We start from the raw sequence: 21,676 nt of genomic DNA, 5'->3' as shown, positions 1-21,676 counted from the left end.
AGTTCATAACAACAGGAATAATAGCTATCAAATGATGCTTGGTAGATGTGTAACAAGCTAGGCATCGATTTAAAATTAAAGTCAGCCGGGGTGTGGTGGTGCATCCCTTTAATCCTAGCACTCGGGAGACAGAGCCAAGCGGATCTCTGTGAGCTCGAGGCCAGCCTGGGCTACAGACTGAGTTTCAGGAAAGGCGCAAAGCTATATAGAGAAACCAAAATAAATAAATAAATAAATAAATAAATAAATAAATAAATAAAGTCAGAGGTCAACCTTGGGTGTTGTATCTCAGATGCCTCCCACCTTTTGTTTGAGACAGTATCTCTCATTGGCCTGGAACTTCACCAAGTAGAGCACGCTGGCCAGTGAGCTCCAGAGATCCACCTGCCTCTGCCTCCCACCTTGCTGTCTCTGGGTTTACAAATAGCCCACCATCCTCTGCCTTTTTTTTTTCTTTTTTTTTCAAAACAGGATTTCTTTGTGTAGCTCCAGCTCCTAGAACTAGCTCTGTAGACCAAGCTGGCCTCAAACTCACAGAGACCTGCCTCTGCCTCCCAAGTGCTGGGATTAAAGGCGTGCTCCACTACTGCCCAGCTTCCTGCTCTGTTTTTTACCTGTGTTCTAAAGATAGAACTGAAGTCTTCACACTTGCAAGGCCAGTGCTTGCTATTTATCCAAGCTGGCTTGCAGTTCACTAAGTAGTCCAGGTTGGTCTCAGAGTCCTGCCTGAGTCTCCCATGCCCGGCTTGTTATTTTCATTAAGGCACCTAAGGCTTGGAGATGGAGAGATGGTTGTTTCTGTGGGGAAGAAAGCTTGCTATGCGAGCATAAGGACTTGAATCTCCAGCACCTATTTAAAGAGACAGACATGGCTGCATGTGCCTATTACTCCGGCCTTGAAGAGTAGAGACAGGCAGATCCTAAGAGCCGGCTTGGATAATTTAAAATATATAAATATATCAATAAAAGAAAATAACAACAGTAGCAAAGCCCTTGGCTGTAACTAGGACTATGAGGTTCAGTTCATGCTGAAGTTGAGAAAGCAGGCTGGTAACCGTTTCTACAGAAACGTTCTTACTAACAGCTTCTGTTTAAAAGTTTAATTACGTATACTTCCAATTACACTCTACTAAAAGCCTCATCACTTTCTAACTCCTATTTTACATTCATCTATCCTCTTGAGATCGTCTCAGTCTGTTTATCTGTTTATCATCAGGCAATAGTTGCTACTGTGTGTCTCTATCCAACACCATTCATTTTAGTTGGCATTGGTAGCTTAAAATTGGCAGTGGATGAAGTATTTTGAGTAAAGAAACTATAAAATTGTATAAATTGGGACTTTACTTTCTTAGACTATTTTATTTTTTATTTGTGTGAGCGTTTTGCCTGTATATGTGGATGCATCACATGTGTGCCTGGTGCCCATGGAGGTCAGAATAAGGTGTCAGATTCTCTATATCTGGAGTTACAGATGTTTGTGAGTCACCATGAGGGTGTTGGTAACCAAACTTAGGTCTTCTGCAAGAGCAACAAGTTTTCTTAACCATCTCTCCAGCTCCTGGGACTTTAATTTTTAATGGATGCATTGTTACACATCTACCAACCACCATTTGATAGCTATTATTCCTGTTGCTATGGACTGCATTGGGAACCCCTGCCCCAGTTACATAGATACTCCAGTCCCTGATGGGGCCTGTGAGGAGGTAATAAAGATTGAATGAACTCCTGTGTGGGGAAGGGCTGATCTAACAGGGCTGGTGACCCTCTGGAGAGAGGGCAGGGGCTGGAGAGATAGATAGCTTAGTGGTTAAAAGAGCTTGCACACAATCACGAGTACAAGAGTGCTGATCCTAGTACCCACATATAACAAACCAGGTGCTCCATGAACATTTATAACCCCAGCTCTAAGGAGAGCAGAGACAGGAGAATTACCGGAGCTTGCTGGCTCCTAATGTAGCCTAGAAAATGTGAGCTCCAGGTTCAGGGAGAGACCTTGCAAGAAAGGAACAGGTCAGAGGAGGATTAATAGAGGAGGACACTTAATACCTTCTTCTGACCTCCACAGGCATACAGGCATGCACGACACACACACACACACACACACACACACACACACACACACACTCCTTTTTAATCAGAAGGGGATAGCAGAGAGCTGTCTCTACCATGTAAGCATAAAACCAGATCCAGAAGATTGCTATTTGTGAACTAGGTATCTGGGTGATCTAGGACTGTGAGAAAATAGATTTCTGTTATTTGGACCCCTCTGTCTATGGCTGTTGCTATGGCAGCACAAGCAAACAAATGCACTCGCTGGTGTTAATGTTATTATTAAAGTTCAATGTCAGTGCACAAGAGGCTTCTCTTTCCGCTCTCTACTCTTTTTATCCCCCGCCCCCACCCTCCATGCCACCACTTCATCCCTCACCGCAGATAAAAATATTTCACTCAGTAGCACTTGGGAGGCAGAGGCAGGCCAAGCTCTGTGAGTTCAAGGCCAGCCTGGACTACAGAGTGAGTCCCAGAGACTCATTATGTAGAGAGACTGTCAAAAAAAGAGGGGGAAAAAAAAAGAAAGAAAAAATAAAGGAAAGAGAAAGAAAAGAAGGAAAGAAAAACCCTTAAGCCCTTCACCCCCAGCCCTTTCCCAGATGGGGTCCTCGTAATGCATATGACCTGCAGAGGTCAAAGACACCTTGTGCAAGGGGTCCGAGGCTGAGGCTTGTGGCTGACACCTCTGTGCTCAGGGGCTGAACCCCAGTCTCAAGACTTCTTCCATTTTGTTTAAAATCATCTGTGGAAGGAGACATTTTTAATTTGGGAGCTCTCACTCTCCCCACCTTAGACTCAGATGTCATACCTAAGAAACCACTGCTTAATCCAAGGACACAAAAATCTACACCTCCGTTTCTTCTGGATTGCTAATTCTAATCCTAGTTGGGCTTAATTAGCATCTGACATGAGGTGGTTCTGAATTTACTCTTTGACGTCCTTTCTGGAGCGTTTGCTCACCATGGGTTAGTTCCTAGGTTTTCAACTCTATCCCATTGGTTAGTAGAGTTCTAGAAAACAAACAGAGTCACCTGGGGTTCAGGCAGGGTCCAAGTTGAATCTGTGGATCAGTTAAGGAGTAGGTCAGAGTTGTACAGGACAAAAAGGTTCTCTGTGAAGCTGGGAGAGGCCTTGGCAGACAGCCTAACTGTTGGGTGATAGTCCCAGTGGGCTGTCTCATCCAGAGCTGTCTTGGCTCAAGCCACAGGACCCCATGCCCCCAGATACATGAGCAAAGAGGAGGAGGTCAGGGCAGGAACACCCGAGGGAGAGGAGTATCCATTTGCTCATCAGCCAGGAGGGAGAGGAGAGGAAGTGTGAAAGCCAGCTCCCACCCAAGTTCTGTCATTGAGTGACCATGTGCTCTGTGTGTGGGTGTGCGTGTGCGTGTGCCTGTGCGCGTGTGCGTGTGCGTGTGCGTGTGCGTGTGCGCGTGTGCGTGTGCGTGTGCATGTGCATGTGTGTGTAGGTGCAAGAACAACTTGTGGAAGTCAGTTCTCTCTTTTAACCATGTAGGTCTGGGGATTGAACTCAGATCATCAGTCTTGGAGCAAGTGCCTTTACCCTCTCAACCATCTCACTAGCCCACAAAATCAATACCAAGGCACGGGCCTTGGAGCAGGGTAAATGCTAAAAAGGCTGTTAAGGTCTCCAGTACCACCACTAGTGATGTGTCTGAGCCCTCCAAGGCCTGACACAGAGGAGTTTGTTGAATGAGTGACGTTTAGATTTAAGCCAATGACGGTTTGCTGTCATACAGCATGGGTGTTCAGGAATCCTACGTCATGCACCATTCTTCCAGGTTAGCCAAGCACACTCAAGCAGGCTGCCACCTGAAGATGAGAGCACTTTGCTCCTAGGCCATCAAGGAGGTGCTCATATGGGCAAGGGCAGCTCTCCAGGCCAACAGCGAGTAGGAAGAGCCCAACAATGTGCCCCATATGGGTCAAGTCCCAGCCAGGGCATCTTGGTGCAGAACTGGTCAGCTTTGTCTGGGATGTCTGTGACATTGGAGCCTTTGCTCACAATGGCATAGCAGGTTGTTAAGGAGAAATTCACTCCTCTTTGCCCCTAGGGCTTTGGCAGTCCCTTGCTAGATAAGGCCACTGTCTACATTTCTGGTAGGAGTCCTAACTGCTTGCTTCGGCTCTTCTCTGCCAGGCTGCCTCCATCCTTTTGTATATTACCTACTTTATCACCAGAGGGTGTGCTGTTGTTGGTTGGTCTTTGGTCTTGGGGGTGGGGGGTGGGTTGGGGTGGGGGGCTGGCAACAAGTTCCCAAGTAAACCACATACAGAGGCTTATTCTTAATTATAAATATTTGGCCTTAGCTTGTTTTGTTTCTAGCAAGCTTTTCTTAACTTAAATTATCCCATCTCTCTTTTGCCTCTGGGCTTTTCCCATTCTCTTACTTTTGTAAACTTTACTCCATGGCCTGCTGTGTAGCTGGGTAGCTGACTCCTGGAGTCCTCCTCCTTCTCTGGCTCCTCAATCTCTTTTCTTCTCCCAGATTTCCCCCTCTATATGTATGTTCTCTCTGCCTGCCAGCCCCGCCTATCCTTTCTCCTGCCTTGCTATTGGCCAGTTCTTCATTAGACCATCAGGTGTTTTACACAGGCACAGCAACACAGCTTCACAGAGTTAAACAAATGCAACATAAACAAAAGCAACACACCTAAAAAAATATTCCCCAACAGTGCTCACTTCCAGGGAGTAGTGCTGCATTAGGTGTAAATGGAGGCGAAGTCTTTCTGTTCTGATACCTGATGCCAAATGCCTAGCAGCCACTTCCCAAATTACCACACAGAGGCTTATATTAATAATAAATGCTTGGCCAATGGCTCAGGCTTATTAACTAGTCTTACATTTAAATTAACCCATATCTGGGGCTGGCGATATGGCTCAGAGGTTAAGAGCACTGACTGCTTTTCCAGAAGCCCCGAGTTCAATTCCCAGTAACCACATGGTGGCTCACAACCATCTATAATGAGATTTGGTCCCCTCTTCTAACATTCAGGCAAACATGCAGGCAGAACACTGTGTACATAATAAATAATTAAATCTTTTTTAAAAATAAAAAAATAACCCATTTCTTTTAATCTATGTATTGCCATGTGGTCAGTGGCTTAATGATCCTCTGATATCTTGTTCCTTGGGTGACCGGCTTGAGTCTGCCAGACACTGCCCCTCTTCCTCTGAATCCTCAGTTTGATTGTTCTGCCTAAAGTTATCCTGCCTTGCTATAGGCCAAAACAGCTTTATTATCAACCAATGGGGCAATTCACATTCACAGCATACACAAGGACGATCCTGCAGCATTTCCCCCTTTCTGTCTAATCAAAAAGAAAGGTTTTAATTTTAACATAGTAAAATTACATATAACAAAACAGTTATCAAGCAAGAATTATAGTTACAATGTTTAGTCTATTTGTATTTGACAAAAATCAGAGAAAACACTCAATTATCTATCTTATTAATGTCTAAACTTTTATATCTAATTTACCTTTTATTATAACCAAGAAAATTTATAACTCTATCTAGTTTTTCAATTCTATCAAAGACTCCAGAAGGATGAAATGTTACCTAATGACTGGGACATTAGACTGCCTGGACAGTCATCCAAAGTTCCTCTGTAACAATGGGGCATCCATCTTTGGCCTACAGGCTTGGCATAGCTGAAAGATTTTTCTCAGAAGCAGGAAATTTTGAAGGACTGACCGACCTATCTTGTTTTGGCAAAGTTTGGTAGTTGCTTTTCTTACATCCAGCTGTCCAGTTTGGACAATAACTGTCAGCAATTGAGGCAAGGACAGTTTCTTTGCCCACATGGCTAGCTTTTGCCATAAAGAAAGCAAACTTCGTATGGAGTTTCTTTGATGCCCATCATCTTCTCTGAAGTAGATTGGTGTTGCCAGGAGCAGACATGTCTCACTGTCCTGAAAAGTCTAAGTTATTAAAACATTTTAAATGCCATATTTTGTAGGGCTTTGAAGTGTTTGAAGATTATCTATCTGAAATATATGTTTGTATAGTTAGAAAACATAACTATAAGTTTTACATTTTTAAGTGAGCTGCATAAACATAATACCTTAGAGTAGAAATATACATACAGTATAACAAAATTAACTTTAAATTTACATCAATAAACTAAAATCCATACTAATGTAAAATATTTTGAGATTAATAGTTGTGTTTTGGATTAAAGTAGATTCAATAACCTACCCTTTTTTCCCCACCATAATCATCTACCCTTTCTTCCCATCATTTTTATGTCAATTAGATCAGACATATGAGAGGAATCTCTTGGGACCCTGTCAGGAGTCCCAGATATGGGCCAAAGATGCTGGGCCTTTTCAAGGTTCCTGCCCTCCTGGAGCTGACATCTTAAGGTGACCCACAGCACTCAACATAAGGAAGCAACTAAAGCCCTGAAGAGGAATCAACACTTGGATGGTGTGAAGAGGCCTTTTAGAGCATGTACAGCTTTGGAAGTGGTTGCGACATCTTAACTTTGTCTTGGGAGGGAGAGGGAGAGGTGATGCCAATGATTCAGACAGAGGTGATTGGACTGTGGCTGGGGAATGGCCATTGGGATATTCTCATGCAGTATTTGCTGAGGAGCACAGTGCCTTCTATTGCTGTGAAGAGACACTATGACCATGATAACTTTTTTTTTGTTATTGCTTGTTTGTTTTTTGAGACAGAGTTTCTCTGTGTTGCCCTGGCTGTCCTGGAACTCACTCTGTAGGTCAGGCTGGCCTTGAACTCAGAGATCTCCTTGCCTCTGCCTCCCAAGTGCTGGAATTAAAGGCATGCACCACCACCGCCTGACCACCATAACTCTTATAAAGCAAAATATTTAATTGGGGTGGGTCGCTTACAGTTCAGAGGTTTAGTCCATTATGTCATGGCAGGAAGCAAGGCAACATGCAGACAGACATGGTGCTGGAGAAGGGGCTGAGAGTCCTTACATCTTTTTTTTCAAGACAGGATTTCTCTGTGTAGCTTTGCGCCTTTTCCTGGAACTCACTTGGTAGCCCAGGCTGGCCTCGAACTCACAGAGATCTGCCTGGCTCTGCCTCCCAAGTGCTGGGATTAAAGGCGTGCGACACCACTGCCCGGGAGTCCTTACATCTTAACCCATAGGTAACAGGAAGTGGTTTGAGACACTGGGCATGGTTTGAACATATATGAAACCTCAAAGCCCACCTCCACAATGACACACTTCCTCCAACAAAGCCACACCTCCTGATAGTGCCACTTCCCATGAGCTTATGGGGGCCAATTACATTCAAACCACTGCACAGGGTGTCAGCCTTGGCTGGCAGCATGAATGGATGAGGGGGTGGGAAGTCAAGGTCAATACCTAGGATTTGGTAATGGACCTCTGTTTCCTCACTCATAAAACATGGTGTGAACTGGACTTTTGAGAGCACTGAGTGAGCTGATGCAGGTCAAAGACTTGGCAAGGTTTGTGAGCTAGGGAGACCTCAAGAGGTGGCCCATCATCTGGGGTTGGGGAGATTCACCTAGTTTTATTTTTGTGGGTTCCCTACTTGCACATCCTCGATGTGGAGTCCTCTGGATCTCTCCCTGCTGTCACCTCCTCAGGGAAGTATTTCCTGGTTCCCCCACTCCTACCAGTGACAAACTGGGTCCTAGAATACTTGCTCCTGGCCCTAACCTTGCTGGTCAGCACTGTCCCTGCTTCAGGAAGGAAGCCCATAATGGTAGTGACCCACTCTCTGTATGTCAACATGCCTGCCATCACCTTGTCTTCAAGTTCAAAGTTCTCTGGTCAGTTTCGGCACAGATGCTCATGGCTCTCTCCCTCCCTCCTCACACTTGCCTCATAGACAGGTGTGTGTGGGGGTGTTCCCAGTCAGGCCAGCTGGGATAGGTGCAGCTACTGTGGAGCTCTGCACTTGTTGGAGCAAGGTTTGTTCCTTCTAGAGCCTTCCTCCCTGGGAACAGCTTGCATGGGTCTGATATGTGGTGGGCCTTTCAATGTAGAGCCAGGACTGTCCTAGACAACTGGATGGTTGGCTAAAGAAAAGGGGGGACTGGCACACTTCATTTACACAGCTGTTTTTGTGTTTTAAACAGGGTCTCTCTATGTAGTCCTGGTTGTCCTGAAATTTGCTATGTAGACCAGGCTGGCCTTGAATTCATAGAGATCCTCCTTAGTGTTGAGATTAAAAGTGTGTTCCACCATGCTCAGTCTATTTACTACACAACTCTTGTGTTAACCCCAGATTTTCTTTTAATCTTTGTGTGTGAAGTGGGTCTGTGTTCCTGTGTGTGCACAAGTGCCCACATGCAGATGGGAGTCAGAAGACAACACCCAGTTGTCAATTTTTGTCTTCCATCTTGTTTGAGACAGGGTATCTTTGTTTATTTTCTTTTCATACACCAGGCTAGCTTCAAGAGATTCTCCAGTCTCCACCTCCCGTCTTGCCTCGGGAACATTGGGATTATAGACTGTGCTTTATGTGGGCTCTGGGGATGCAAATTTAGATCCTTGCGCTTGCTCAGCAAGCGCTTTATCCTGTGAGCCATCTCTCCAGCTGACCTCGATGTTTTATGGTGGTCGGCAGCTGTAGGGTGTGGTGTTTGCGGGGGGGGGGGGGCAGTGAGAAGAGAATAAGCAAGCGTGTTATATCCAAGCCACCATGGGAGGAGGGAAGTTTTATTTAGATTTATAGTTAAGAGTACAGCTATGCTTGAAATAATCTGTCATGCCGAAAACGGGGGATAGACAACATTTAAACACTGTATACGACACTGTGCTCATGGAAGTGCCTTCATTTCCATGAAAGAATATCCTAACGGACTGTGGGACAAGAGGAAGCAGTGTCCGAGTTTGGGCTCCCCTGAGTCCCTAGCGTCGGGCTGTCTACGTCCTTTGGCAGTGCCGGTGACGCGCCGCAACTCATTCAAATCTCGCATAGAGCGCGCGCCACAGTCTCACAAGCGATGCTCTGACGTTGTAGGACACAAATCTTACTCGTGGTATCCACAGCTCGGCTCGCCTTATTCTACAAAGGCTGGGAGGGCGAGGCTGGAGGTTCCCTGGGTGGCTGCCGGGTCCCTGGGCTCGGGTCGTTGGCACCCCCAATTCTGTCACGTCAGCGGCGCCGGCCAATCACCGACTGAAGCCAAGCGGGCGCGGCGTACAACCGGCCAAGGAGTGAGCGCGAAGCAGGACTACATCTCCCACAATGCTAAGGAGACGTAGGCTTGCGTCATGCTAGGACCACGCCCCCTTGGGATTTAGACCAATCACAGCCGCAGGCCAGGAGGGCGTAAAGGACTACGGGTTGTGTAGTCCATACGCAGTGGGACTGCAGCCCCCAGTGTTCCCCGCGCGTCAGGGAGGAGTAGTGCGGCGGCGCGGGCGGCCGTCGGGGCTGGGCGGCGGCGGCGGCAGCTAAGAGGGCCCGGTTTGTGGGAGCCAAGGTGGGAGCCGGCCTCGGCGCGCGGCCACCATGTCCGCGCCGTCGGAGGAGGAGGAGTACGCGCATCTCGTGATGGAGGCACAGCCGGACTGGCTGCGCGCGGAGGTGAAGCGGCTATCCCACGAACTGGCCGAGACCACGCGTGAGAAGATCCAGGCGGCCGAGTACGGGCTGGCGGTGCTCGAGGAGAAGCACCAGCTCAAGCTGCAGTTCGAGGAGCTCGAGGTGGACTATGAGGCCATCCGCAGCGAGATGGAGCAGCTCAAAGAGGTGGGTGCCCGGCTGCGACCCCCGCCTGGGGCGCTAAGGTCACCCTGTTCAGTGGTGGGAGGTACCAGGGGTGGGGCAGGGAACCCAGAGGTGCGGCCCAGGGCAGTGGGGGGAGAGTGAGCGAGCTCGGCCTCCTCTGGCGGCCAGTGCCAGGCTGAGGGGGTCCAGGTTCCCTGCAGCCCCATGCACCCGCTAGTTTTCTCTGCAGGCCTTGATGGCCCTTTCGTTAAGGTCTGATGCTCTGCTGTGGTCGTTGCTGTCTTGGGTGTGTCTGTGTAGGTGGGGGGCGAGCAGATGATGCGCTTACAGCTGAAGCCATCGATGCAAGGCTGACCCTCTGGGAAAGGCCGAGCCTGGGCCTGGGTCTGCTTGGTCACTATTTGTCACCTTCAAGCAAATCACTTCCTCTCTCTGCATTTCATCTGGTTTCATGACTGCCTGAGGCTGGGAAGGAATGAATACAGGGCTGCGTGAGTCGTGGCTCCTGGTTGCCTGTGGCCCTCGACAGGCTGGATTTCTCCATATCCATTCCATCTGTGACTTAGCTCTGGCTTAGCTACCTGCTTTTTCCTCATCTCATTAATGGTGCTCCCACTGCTGGGATACATGGCTTCCATCGACCACTTCCTGTCTTGCTCTGCCTCCTGGACCCTGTCAGTTACCGTGGTGTCTGTATTCCTTTGTAGGAAACACGGTGCTTTGTGTCATCCCAGTGTGGGGAGAGAAATGAGACCCAAGCTGGCCAGGAGCTTGGGGAAGGGCAGTAGAAGGGACCTGGGGAGGCGCGATGGGATGCTTTTAGTGTTAGTGTCTCCCATCCTTCTTGACTTCCCAGCCTTGTTCTGGAGACTGTGGAGAAATGCCTTTTGAGAGAAAGACACACAGCTCTTCCCTGTTGCTTATGATGTGGCCATGGGTGCAAGCTCTCCCCAAGCCTTAGCTTCCACCTCTGCAAAATAGGGGTGCAGCTTTGCCAACCCAGAAGTATTGCTCTTAGTATTCTGTATTAGGAAAGGCCTGGCATCGGGCCAGGCAGGTAGCTTGTTAGATTATCTGAACCGTTCCCTTCGCCATCAGACTCAGTTCTGGTCTTGGATATTGGTCACAGGCTCATCTCCTCTGGTACTTCCCGGTCAGCCTTGGGTAGGCCTGGACTCTTCAGAGCCTCTGCTACTTTTCTGAGGAGTGAATCCTTAAGGTCTAGGTAGAGCAGGCCTGGGTGAGTACCAGAAGTGACTGCTTATTTGGGCGGGCAGGAATTGGGTCCTCACACAGAACCTCAAATCCATTGTCTGTCAGAGGACATCAGTGACTTTCCCAAGCCAGGCTCCACTGGCAGTGAGTGCCAAGAGGAGCAGAACGGGCACTCTTCCCTTGGGGTCAAGGGATGTGACAGATGAAAATCTGGAGTGGGTGTGCCCTCCTCCCATGTCTGGTCGTCTGTCTGGGGCCCCCTCCCCCGTCCTTGGTCCTCCTGGCAGGTAGCAGCTGTTAATTAGAGTGCCGCTCCCTTTGCACATATGGATAGGCTGCCTTCCCACTTCTGGTGGAATGCCACTTCCCGGGAAGCCCACTATCCTCTTCTGAATTAACAGGTTTCCTTCAGTAGTATTTGCTGTGAAAACAGGCTGTTGGGGACCTATCCAGCCCCCACCTCAGTGACTTTCATTTGTCAGCTCTCTGCAGTTATCGTTATGGGTGCAGTCATTTTATGGCACAGTGAAGAACCATGGCATGCATACAGCCTTGTCTTTATCTGGAGGGAGAGCTCTTGGGAGATGAGGAAGAGGTGTGATCTGTTCTCTAGGTGCTCCTTAGGTGTCTGTTTAGCCTAATGCCACCTCTTGGTTTATCCCCACATGGGCTGTACAGGCTGGACAGACTGCCCCTCTCCCCTTGGTAAGATGGGATAAGGTTTCTTCCAGAAGTTCCTAGTAGAGTCTCGAAGAGTACATCAGCTTCAGAGGATGCTGCCCAAAGTTTGTGCCAATTTGTTTCCTGTCAGTATTGTGTCTGTTCCTCACACCCATGCCGGAGCAGGCCCTTGTCAAACTCATTAATTTCGGTCAGTATTGTATTTGAAAATACTAACTTCTACTTAAAAAACAAACTAAGATTTAAAGAGACAGTGTATCTTAATTGCTCCTGTAGCTGTGGTAGATTTAGTTACTAACAAGTCATGCCGTGGTTGAGTTGCTTGTATTCCTGCCTGCATTTAACGATGAAAGTCTTTGAGGTGAGGAAGCTGGCTTATCCAGGTGAAAGGGTTTATGACCAGAGCTAAGGAGAGGCTTGTGGTAGGTGAGCCGACTCAGTGTTGGCCCTGCTGTCTTTATTTCTGGGTGAATGGCTGTGTCCTGCTGACAGCCATGGCCAAGGTGTTGACTGAGGCTAGAAGTAGAGAGGATGTCCAGTGGTCCATTCTGCTTAGTTTTTGGTGTTAAGTCAGGAAGGGCCACATCTGTCCCAAGTCATGCTGTGCCTTCTTTCCTTATCCAGCATGGTGGGACTGAGAATTTTTCAGCCCCATGTTGGTCCTGAGTGGCTATGAAACAGCTTGCTATATCCTTAGCTGCAGCTTTGGGGATACAGGTATGTTGGGCTGGCAGAGCAGGGTAGTTACTGTAGGTGAATGGGCTGAGTTCAGGTTCCCCATCTCTGTCATGAGAGATTCCCAGGAGCAGTTTCTGCTCCACCTGGGCTTGGCCCAAGAACAGGCCTGGACACACCCTCACTGCGGTCCTCTGTCACTTCTGGAGGTGCTGAGTTCTATGCATCATCATGCCCATGTGGGTGGAATCCAGCACCAGGCTGGGCACAGTACCTGGCACCCAGTAAATGCTTTGTCAGCCTAGCTCCACCTCAGTCAGGCCTCAAGCTCCTGTGCTACATGTAGCACCTCCCTATGTCTGTTTGTCTTGCTTGAATGTCTCTCATTGCCACCTCTGAGGGCTGCCCTGTGCATCATGCCTTGCCAGTTTGTGGGACCACCCTGCTTCTCCCTACTTCCTGGAAGTCCCATTCACTTCTCAAGCTTAGACACTTTCTGGCAAGTCCTTTGACTCCAGGCTTGTGTGAGCTGCTGTTTCCAGCACTTTGCACCACTTGAGGCAGGAGTGATGAAGGGATTAGCAGAGGATGCACTTCAAGGTGCATAGATTGGTGCCCTACCAAAATGAGGGGAAAGCCCTGGTTTCATTTTAAACGAGTAAGGGGTTCCTCTGTTCCTCTGACATCCTCAGACTGTCATTTTATCCATTTCTTGAGCAGACAGATATTGGGGGCAGACACAGGAGCCACAAATGTGTTTTGTGGTGCCAGGTGGGGTGTCAGTAATCTACTGTTTTGTGTGAAGGTGATTGACTTGAGAGTCTTGCAAGTCCTTGAGGCAGTTGAAGAGAGGCAGCTACAGGCATCTAGACAGTGGCCTTGTGGTCCCACTTCTGCTAGTGACTGCTGCATGACCGCCCTTCTTCTGGGCCTGCCTTTCTAACCACCAAATGTGGGGCAGGGGGTCATGAAGGAATTTGATAGGGTTCTTCTGCTTTTAACAATGACTTTAACTGCCACATCAGACAGACCCTGCTGTTCTGAGGGGTATGGGAATCAGACGCCTGTACCTGGCAGGGAATCTGCTCCAGGCATGTGAATGGCTGCTCCAGGCCAGCACTGCCAGCATGTGGAGGTGTGGCCTTGGCTACCTTCCACTGGGCACAGGGCTGGCACAGCTGTGATGGAGCAAGCCTGTCTTCAGAGATGCCGAGCATACTTTGAGGCTTAGCAGGTGGGGCCAGAGGAGGCCCAGGCCCAGTCCTGGGAGCCCACAGCTCTCAGGAGAGCCAGCAGGGCTCAGAGAAACCAGGCTTGCCTGAGCAAGAGAGGAGACTAGTTGCATGTGGTGCCCAGTTCTGTAATGCCAGAGGGGCGTTTTGGGACCCTGCCTGGGTTCTCAAGAACTGTGTGGCCTTAAATGATCCACTCCTTTGTCTAGGCCTTGGTGGCTTAATAATGGTGCCTGTCACTACAGTCTGGCACACTAGGAACACTTGGGTGGTCACTGTCCTTTTCTTTGGTCTGAGCAGCCACCCTTAGCAAGAGCTCTGGCCCTGGTTCATGTGGCAATCCTGCTGGGTTCACTGAGGGACCCAGGTCTTTGAGTGTGGAGAGTAGATATGTTCTTGCCAACTGGGGCGACACTCCCACTTGTCAGCCCTTTTTTTCACATGTGGACCGGATGACAGGCTGTTCTGCATGTAGGGTAAAGAATGATTTCATTTCTTGGCATTCTCTGCCATGTTGTGATGGCAGCATGTGAGACTCATGACCATGCAAGCTCAGATAGGTGAGGTTTGGGCTCAAGGCCAGGCCCCTTTTGGTATAGTGTTCAAAGTAGTTCCTCAACCCACTCTTGAAACAGAAAGTAGTGTGGCCATCTCCTTCCTCTCTAGACCAAGCCTGCAGGTGGACAGAGGTGGAGGCTCAGGCCAGGGCTCCTCCACTTCCCTGAAGTCTTACACCTGCTCAGGTGGACGATGGCATTGAGGAGAGCAGGAGTGGAGGGCCACCTCACTCCTTAGAAATCACTGTGTTTAAAATGGTATATTTTAGCAGCTTCAGAATATAGAGCAGAGCAACGAATATCTGTTGTAGAACCCATGCAGTGAGGGAAAAGTGGAATATTGGGCGTTTCTCCTTGCTGGTTCCTCTTCCCATGAGTATGCAACAGACACAGACACTATGATACAGGGAAACCATGGTGCATCTGTCACAGTTTTCAAAAAATAGAAGAGTTGGGTTTTTTTTTGTGACTTTGTGTGTGTGTGTGTGTGTGTGTGTGTGTGTGTGTGTGTGTGTTTTGAGACAGGGTTTCTTTGTGTAGCCCTGACAGTCCTGGAACTTACTTACCAGGCTGGCCTTGAACTTACAGATCTGCCTGCCTCTGTCTCCGCAGTGCTGGGATTAAAGGCATGCGCTACCACGCCAACCTGAAGAGTTAGTTTTAAGCAAAGCAAAAGTAGAGAGAAGGATGCAGTGGACCCATCCATGCTCCTGCCTGCACATGCAGCTTCTGGCTGTGGCCAGTCTTGCTCCTGTGGCTCAGTTCATCTTGCTTTGTTACTTCTGTAGCAGAGGCTTTGTTGAGAAAGTTAAGGAGTGTTTTCCTACAGAACAAGATCTATTGAGTTTTCACACCAGAAACCTAAGAATTCCTTAATGTTGTCTGAGCAGCTCTTCAGTTTTTCCATTGGCTCAATTGAGATTTCTAGAGTTATTTGTTCCAAAGTGACTGGTATGTGGAGAAAAGATATGAGAATAATGGGAATTTTACATTTGCCTGTGTGTAATTTCACTCGTGAAAAACACCAAAGAGGTTGGAGATATAGCTAGTTTGGTAGAGTGCTTGGCTAGCAGGCATGAGTCCCTGGGTTTGCTCCTCAGTGCCTCATAAAACAGGGTGAGATGCTGCACAGCCTGCAATCCCAGCTCTTGTGAAGTAGAGGCAGGAGGGTCAAGGTCAAGGTCATCCTCAGATGCAAGTTCAAGTCCAGATTGAACTACAGGAGACCCTGTCTCAAGTAACACTAGTGAACACAGAGCCCCAGATACAGCTGACCTAAGCCATGTGAGAACACACTTGCACATCTGATTGGATACTTCCTGTACCAAGAGAAAAGTCTGCCTCTCCTCACCTCACAGAAGCTCCAGAGCTGCCAGCCTATGACACCACATCCACACCAGCCCCTCAGCACCTTGTTAAAACCAAGTGTCATATGCCAGAATTTCTGTGTTTTAACCATTGACTGTCAAACTGTGTGCTGCATTTTTATCATTAATTTAAAAATAAATCACTTTAGCACCATTCTAGATTTATAGAAAAATTGCAGATAGTGCAGAGAGTCTTGGTGTGGACATCCCCCCTTGTCCCTCTCATTCATGTCGTACATTAAAGTTGATGAGCCAATATCAGGGAGTTGTCATAACGCCTGTGCCTGTCTAGGTTGTCTTTGCTTTTCTGTGGTGTCCTCCTGCTAACCCAGGGTCTCACCTGGGTCTCACATTTGGTCACTGTGTCTTCTCAGGCTACTTGAGGGTATGACAGTTCTCAGACATTCCTTATCTTTGGTGGCTTTGACAGTTTTAAGGAAGATTGGTCAGATGTTTTGTAGAAAGTCACTGGCGACATTTACTACTTGATTGATTATTTATTTATTTTTGAGTAGGTTTGCATTTCGGGTTCATAGGAGAACAGTCATAGCCCTGTCCTGTCGACATGTCAGGTCTGTGCTTCATCATGGCTGTTGTTGACTGCAGTGTGTGAAGTGCAAGGGATTGGTTTTCAAGATGGTAAAACAATTCTTTATGATACTGGAAGGGCATGAAAATGATTTTATGCACTTGTCAAAACCAGGTAATGTGGAAAAAAACCACAAAGAAACCAATGTGAAGTTCTGATACAGTGCCTCGTGTATCAGTCTTCACAGACTCCTCCACATTAGAGTTGCTCCTCTCCCTCTTTCCACCCAGAGCTCTGGGAAGGAAGTCTGCAGAATGTTCAAGGTCAGTTTTACATAGACTTGACCTTAGCTCTCACCCTTTCTTGATTATTTTATACGTATAGATACATTGGACTTTTATATTATTCTGTGGGTTGTAATAATACTTAATTTGGCTGATAAAAATTTCTCTAGCTTTGCCTCTTATCATCCTGACATGCTCTATTATTGTGGCTTTCTTTCTTTCTTTCTTTCTTTCTTTCTTTCTTTCTTTCTTTCTTTCTTTCTTTCTTTCTTTCTTTCTTTTTGTTATTAAACATTTTATGTTTGTAGCGGGGACTAGTGTGCAGGTGCACATATGTGTAAAGGCCAGGGGTGTTTTCTTCAGTTGCTCCCCCCTCCCCCGCCATACTTTTTGGACAGGGTTTTTCACTGAACCTACAGTTCACTGATTTGGCTAGCCTGGCTGGCCAGCAAGGCCCCTCCCTACCAATCTCCTGTCTGCCTCCCTAGTTAGTGCTAGGGTTATAGGTTATAGTGACCTACAGGTTATAGGTCACTTGAGCAGCAAAAACTTTACTGACCTCACCATCTCTCTAACGGCCTTGTTAAGCATCTTTTTGACCTTTCTGATACTATAGGATGTTCCAGACATATGTTCTCTACTTAGTTCTGGAACTAGACATTTCTCCCAGGAAGCTCTAGTTGCCTTTGATGAGAGAGGAACTAGAAACAAAGGTCTAGTTGCTCATTGTACCAAGGTATGGCTAGTGCTAGGCCCTTTCAGCTACAGAGCAAGTAGTGTATCTCCTAAGTCATGTACACATATATCTGCAAATATAAATTCATATTACTTCATCCATCACCACATGGGTCATTCTCACCACCTGCTTATCTGGAACCTCCTACTCCAGCAGGGAGATGCCTGGCACCCACCATCTGTCACACTGTAACTTACTGGTCCTAGTTCACATGTGCAGGTGTCCAGGTTCATTTGTGCCCCAGTAGGCTACTTCATCAGCCTTTTGCCTTTAATGTTTGGATTCACTTTTTCCAACAATTACTTACCCCATCGTGATAGTTCTGCACCCCTCATTTGCAGTTTAGATTGTTTGGCCACATTCTGTATTCCATCCTAGGATCCCCAATATAGTTTCTAAAATGTACACATATATTCAGATTTACTCACTGGTGCATGAGACACTGCCTCAGAAAGCTGGCGTGTGTGTGTGTGTGTGTGTGTGTGTGTGTGTGTGTGTGTGTGTGTGTGTGTATGTGTTATCTGGCTTTGACCAGGTTCATAGTATCGTGTGTGTACCCTTCCAGTGTCATACAGAATTGCTTACCACCTTGAGAAAGAATCCCTTGCAGTTCATGCAGTTCACCTGCTTACCTTCACCTCCACCAACTCTTTGCCAGTCGCTAATCTTTTTATCATCTCTATAATGCTGTTTTATCAGAATGCCATACAATTAGAACCATGGAAGATTCATCTGTGTCTTTGTCTTTTCTCATGTTTGACCAACTATTCACCCATTGAAGGGTATTTTGGTTGCTTTACTTTTTTCAATTATAAATAAAGCTACTGTAGGCAAGTTTTCAAATCATTTGGGTAACTATGTGAGTGAGGTTTAAACTGTTTAGCTGTGTAAAAAGCTCCAAATTGGCTGGTCCATTTGGTATTTCCATCAGCAGTAACTGAGAGTACCTGCTGCCCCCATTCTTGGTAACACTTCCTACTGTTGTTGGAGAGTGGCTGTATTCATATGTGCATAGTGGAAGGTGGTTATTGTTTAATTGGCAGTTCTCTGAGGATGCATGACCCTGGGCATCTTTCCACCCTTTCATTCCATCTTTATTATTATTGTGCCATGCTGAGATTGGAACCCAGGACATTTTTCATATGCTCCTTTGCCATCAGTATGATTTAATATCTTTCCTGGTCTATTGGTCATTTTCAACCCAGTTGCTTGCTTGCTTTTATTCAATTCTAAGTGATCTAATCAGCATATGTGTAGCCACAGCAATCACTTAGCTATTTTGAGTCTAAGTCCCAGATCATACTAGTCTTTTCAGTATCTTACTAGTGTCTTTGACAGACAGGCTTTTTTAATTTTATGCTGCTCTTGCATCTGTGGATCATGTTTATAGTGTTTCAAACTTTATAACCAAACGCAAGGTCCCATAGATATTTCTTTTATTTTAGCTACCTTCATAGCTCTGCATTTTTCGTGTGAGTCTCTGGTCTATTTTGAATGAACTTTTGTGAAGAGTTTGGGGCTGTGTGTGATTACTTTGTGTGTGGGTGTCCAGTTGGTTTGGCATGGCTAGTTGCTTTGCCCCTTGTCACATCATTTGGTACTGTATGTATGGCTCTGTTTCTGGGCCCCTGTTCTGTTCCATTGAGCTGTGTGATTTTTCTTTTGTCAATGCAATGCTGTTTTAACAGTATGTTAGCCACTTTATTGGGCTTCTATCTTTTTAAATATATATATATATATATATATATATACACACACACACACACATATATATGTGTGTGTGTGTGTGTGTGTGTGTGTGTGTGTGTTGTGAAAGAAGGGAGGGAGGAAAGAATATATGTGTGGTGTATGCAACTCTGCACTGTGCAAAGTCAGAGGAGGACATTCCTTTGAGACAGAGTCTCTCATGGAACCTGGAGCTAGGCTGGTGGCCAGCAAGCCACAGTGGCCCTTCTGCCTTTGCATTACTCTACCCCCACCCATCACTGGGGTAACAGCATGCATTGCCATGCCTGGCTTTTTATGTGGGTTCTTGGGGATTTGAACTCAGATCTTCAAGCTTGCACTGTAAGCACTCTTACCCACTGACCCATCTCCTCTTTGTTTTTTTCCCCACTTTTTAAATTTGTACACACACACACACACACACACACACACACACACACACACACACACCCATCATGCCTGTGTGCTTGGAGGTCAGAGGACAACTTATGGGAGTCAGTCCTCTTTCCACCATCTGGGTTCTAAGAATCAAACTCAGGTCATCAGACTTGATGGGGCTGTCATCCCAGCCCTTCTTTATTTATTTTTTGTTTTGTCTCAACCTGTCTTCCTCTGTAGCCCTGTAGTTTTTCTTTATGTATGGTGTAGAGAGTTTTAGGAACACCTGTGTAATGCAGACCAAGGCCTGGCTCTTCCCCGCCTTCCTGGCTGAGGCTTGCCAGTCCCTGGAATGCTGGGGTTACCCTTGGTTATTGACAATTAATGATAGTATTGTTTGGTGTTTAGTCTTGAGAAAAGGTAATAGGATTTCCCCCAGTAGATAATGGATAGATTTTTTCATAAGCAATGAGTGTGACATTTCTCTTCTAGTGTCCCCCCATGCTCTTGCTTCTGAATCTGTCCACAAGATGTTTCTGTGTTATTTTCTTTCTGCCTACACTCAGCTGAGGATGGCCCTCACTCCTGTAAGCAGCCTGTTGTCTGAGCCATGTGTATTTTGATCATGACAGTCATTAAGGGAGGGATCAGCTGCTGGGCTCCAGTTCTGCTGATCTGGCCCTCCTGAAGGTGTCAGGTTACCGTGCGTTTGAGTCAGATGCTGTCATTTCAGTGTCAAACTGTCTTCATGGAGTGCCTGCCGGTACCTGCTGTCACAACCTCCCTCTGGGAGTCCTTTCTTGCCCCTTGACTGGTTCCTTGTCTCATCCTCACTGAAGACCTAGGGCTCAGCCACTCTTGGACAAATGCCTTCTCCTCCTGCGCCTGCCCCTCTTTACATTGGGGCAGGTGTATGTATGCTTGCATAAGATCATCCCAGTCTCCTGTGACATGGTGTCCTGTCCCATGCCTGAGCCTTCTTGATGAGGAGCACAGCTGCTCTTGGCCACACTTCCTTTCCCTCATCCTTTGACTGTGCCTCAGTTTTCACTATGGGTTGCATTTCTCCCTACTTGTTTAGAGCTGGAGTCTGAAACACCATCCTACTCTCAGAAATGCCAAGGGTGAGTTGAGGGTCAGAGGCCTCTCCCCCACTCCACCAAGAAGTCATCTTGGTTTGGCGACTTGAGCTTGTCTGCACCCTTCATTAGTGTCTCCCCCACTTTAAGGATCCCACATACAGCCCCATACTGTAAATTCTTGGTGAGGAGTTGTAAGGTTTCTTTTCCAGACATCAGCTGTGGTTTGCATTATGGCTGCTGCTGCAGTGCAACCAGGGTTCTTGCTATTATAGCTGACTCCATCTTAGTCCTCTTCTATTGCTATAACAGAACATCTAAAGGAGAGGGCTTTTTTGAGCAAATGGTTCTGGAGGCTGGAATGTCCAAGAACACTGCACTTGCTGGTCTTCTGCTGAAGGCCTCGTGCTGCTCAACTCCTGGTGGAAAGCAGAAGGAAACAGGTGTGTGTGGCTGCACAAGAAGCACTCATCATTCTTGAAGACTACCCTCTTGTGACCTTTAGGTCTCCTGTTAGACCCCACCTCCCAGCACCGATGTATTGTGGGGTACAAACCAGTCAAGCTAAAGCAGACGATGACATAGCCGGTGTAGTCTCCAAAGGAGGATGTCCAGGGTGACAGTGTGAGGGTCCTGTGACAGCATGAGAAGGAATGGAAGGCGCCCTAGGGTTAGTTGACAAGGGTTACAAGGCATGATGAGGCCAAGATCTCTGAGCTGGGATCGAAGCCCAGACAGCTGTGGTCACTCTTTCAGGACACACAGTTGTAGCAGGAATCTTAATGGTACTTATTAATAAAATCAAACCTGAGGCCAGTTATTGGGGTGAGTGCTAGAAGATCAGAGAAGCAGAACAAGCCACAGCTTCCTCACCTCGCCAATTCTTCAGCTGATCCTGTTTCCTCAGACTAGATGCTTCTCAGCTGAACTGTGCTGCTCAAAGCCTAAATGCTTAACCAGCCAAAAGCTTCTAGTTCCTGGTCTTCACGCCTTATATACCTTTCTGCTATCTGCCATCACTCCTTGGGATTAAAGGCGTGAGTCACCATGCCTGGCTGTTTCCAATGTGGCCTTGAACTCACGGAGATCCAGAAGTATTTCTGCCTCTGGAATGCTATGATTAAAGGTGTGAGCGCCACCATTTTCTAGCCTCTGTATCTAGTCGCTGTCCTGTTCTCTGACCCCAGATAAGTTTATTAGGGTGTATAATATTTTGGGGAACACAATACCACCACACATAGTCCCAGCATCCTTTAGTCTGAGCCTAATGATATCATTTCAAGGTATGCAAGTCTCTTATGACAGGGATCTGCCCGTAGAGGACCAGGGTTAGATGTGCACCCAGGGTGTATGTCACCACTGCATCCTGGGACAGCGCTACAGTGCTGGAATGTTGTCTACAGGCTTAACCACCATCTAGAACTGTCAGAACTGGAAAACTAAGCATGTCTGCCTTTACA

General features: G+C 47.1%; 1 protein-coding gene across 2 annotated transcripts in view; it reads left to right on the top strand.

Annotated features, from left to right (window-relative positions):
• The first annotated feature begins 9,096 nt into the window (after positions 1–9,096).
• The window catches only part of Bicd2 (BICD cargo adaptor 2), a 47,720-nt gene continuing 35,140 nt past the window's right edge, over positions 9,097–21,676 (top strand). The window contains exon 1 of one of the 2 annotated variants that reach the window (XM_059262974.1): positions 9,097–9,779. In XM_059262974.1, the coding sequence (XP_059118957.1) occupies positions 9,540–9,779 (240 nt within the window). In that variant the 5' untranslated portion in view covers positions 9,097–9,539. The remainder of the gene's footprint in view (positions 9,780–21,676) is intronic. The other variant, XM_059262975.1, reaches the window with a different exon arrangement.

Source organism: Peromyscus eremicus, chromosome 5, assembly GCF_949786415.1.
Source record: "Peromyscus eremicus chromosome 5, PerEre_H2_v1, whole genome shotgun sequence".
NCBI lineage: Eukaryota > Metazoa > Chordata > Mammalia > Rodentia > Cricetidae > Peromyscus > Peromyscus eremicus.
This window is presented reverse-complemented; position numbering and strand designations above follow the sequence as displayed.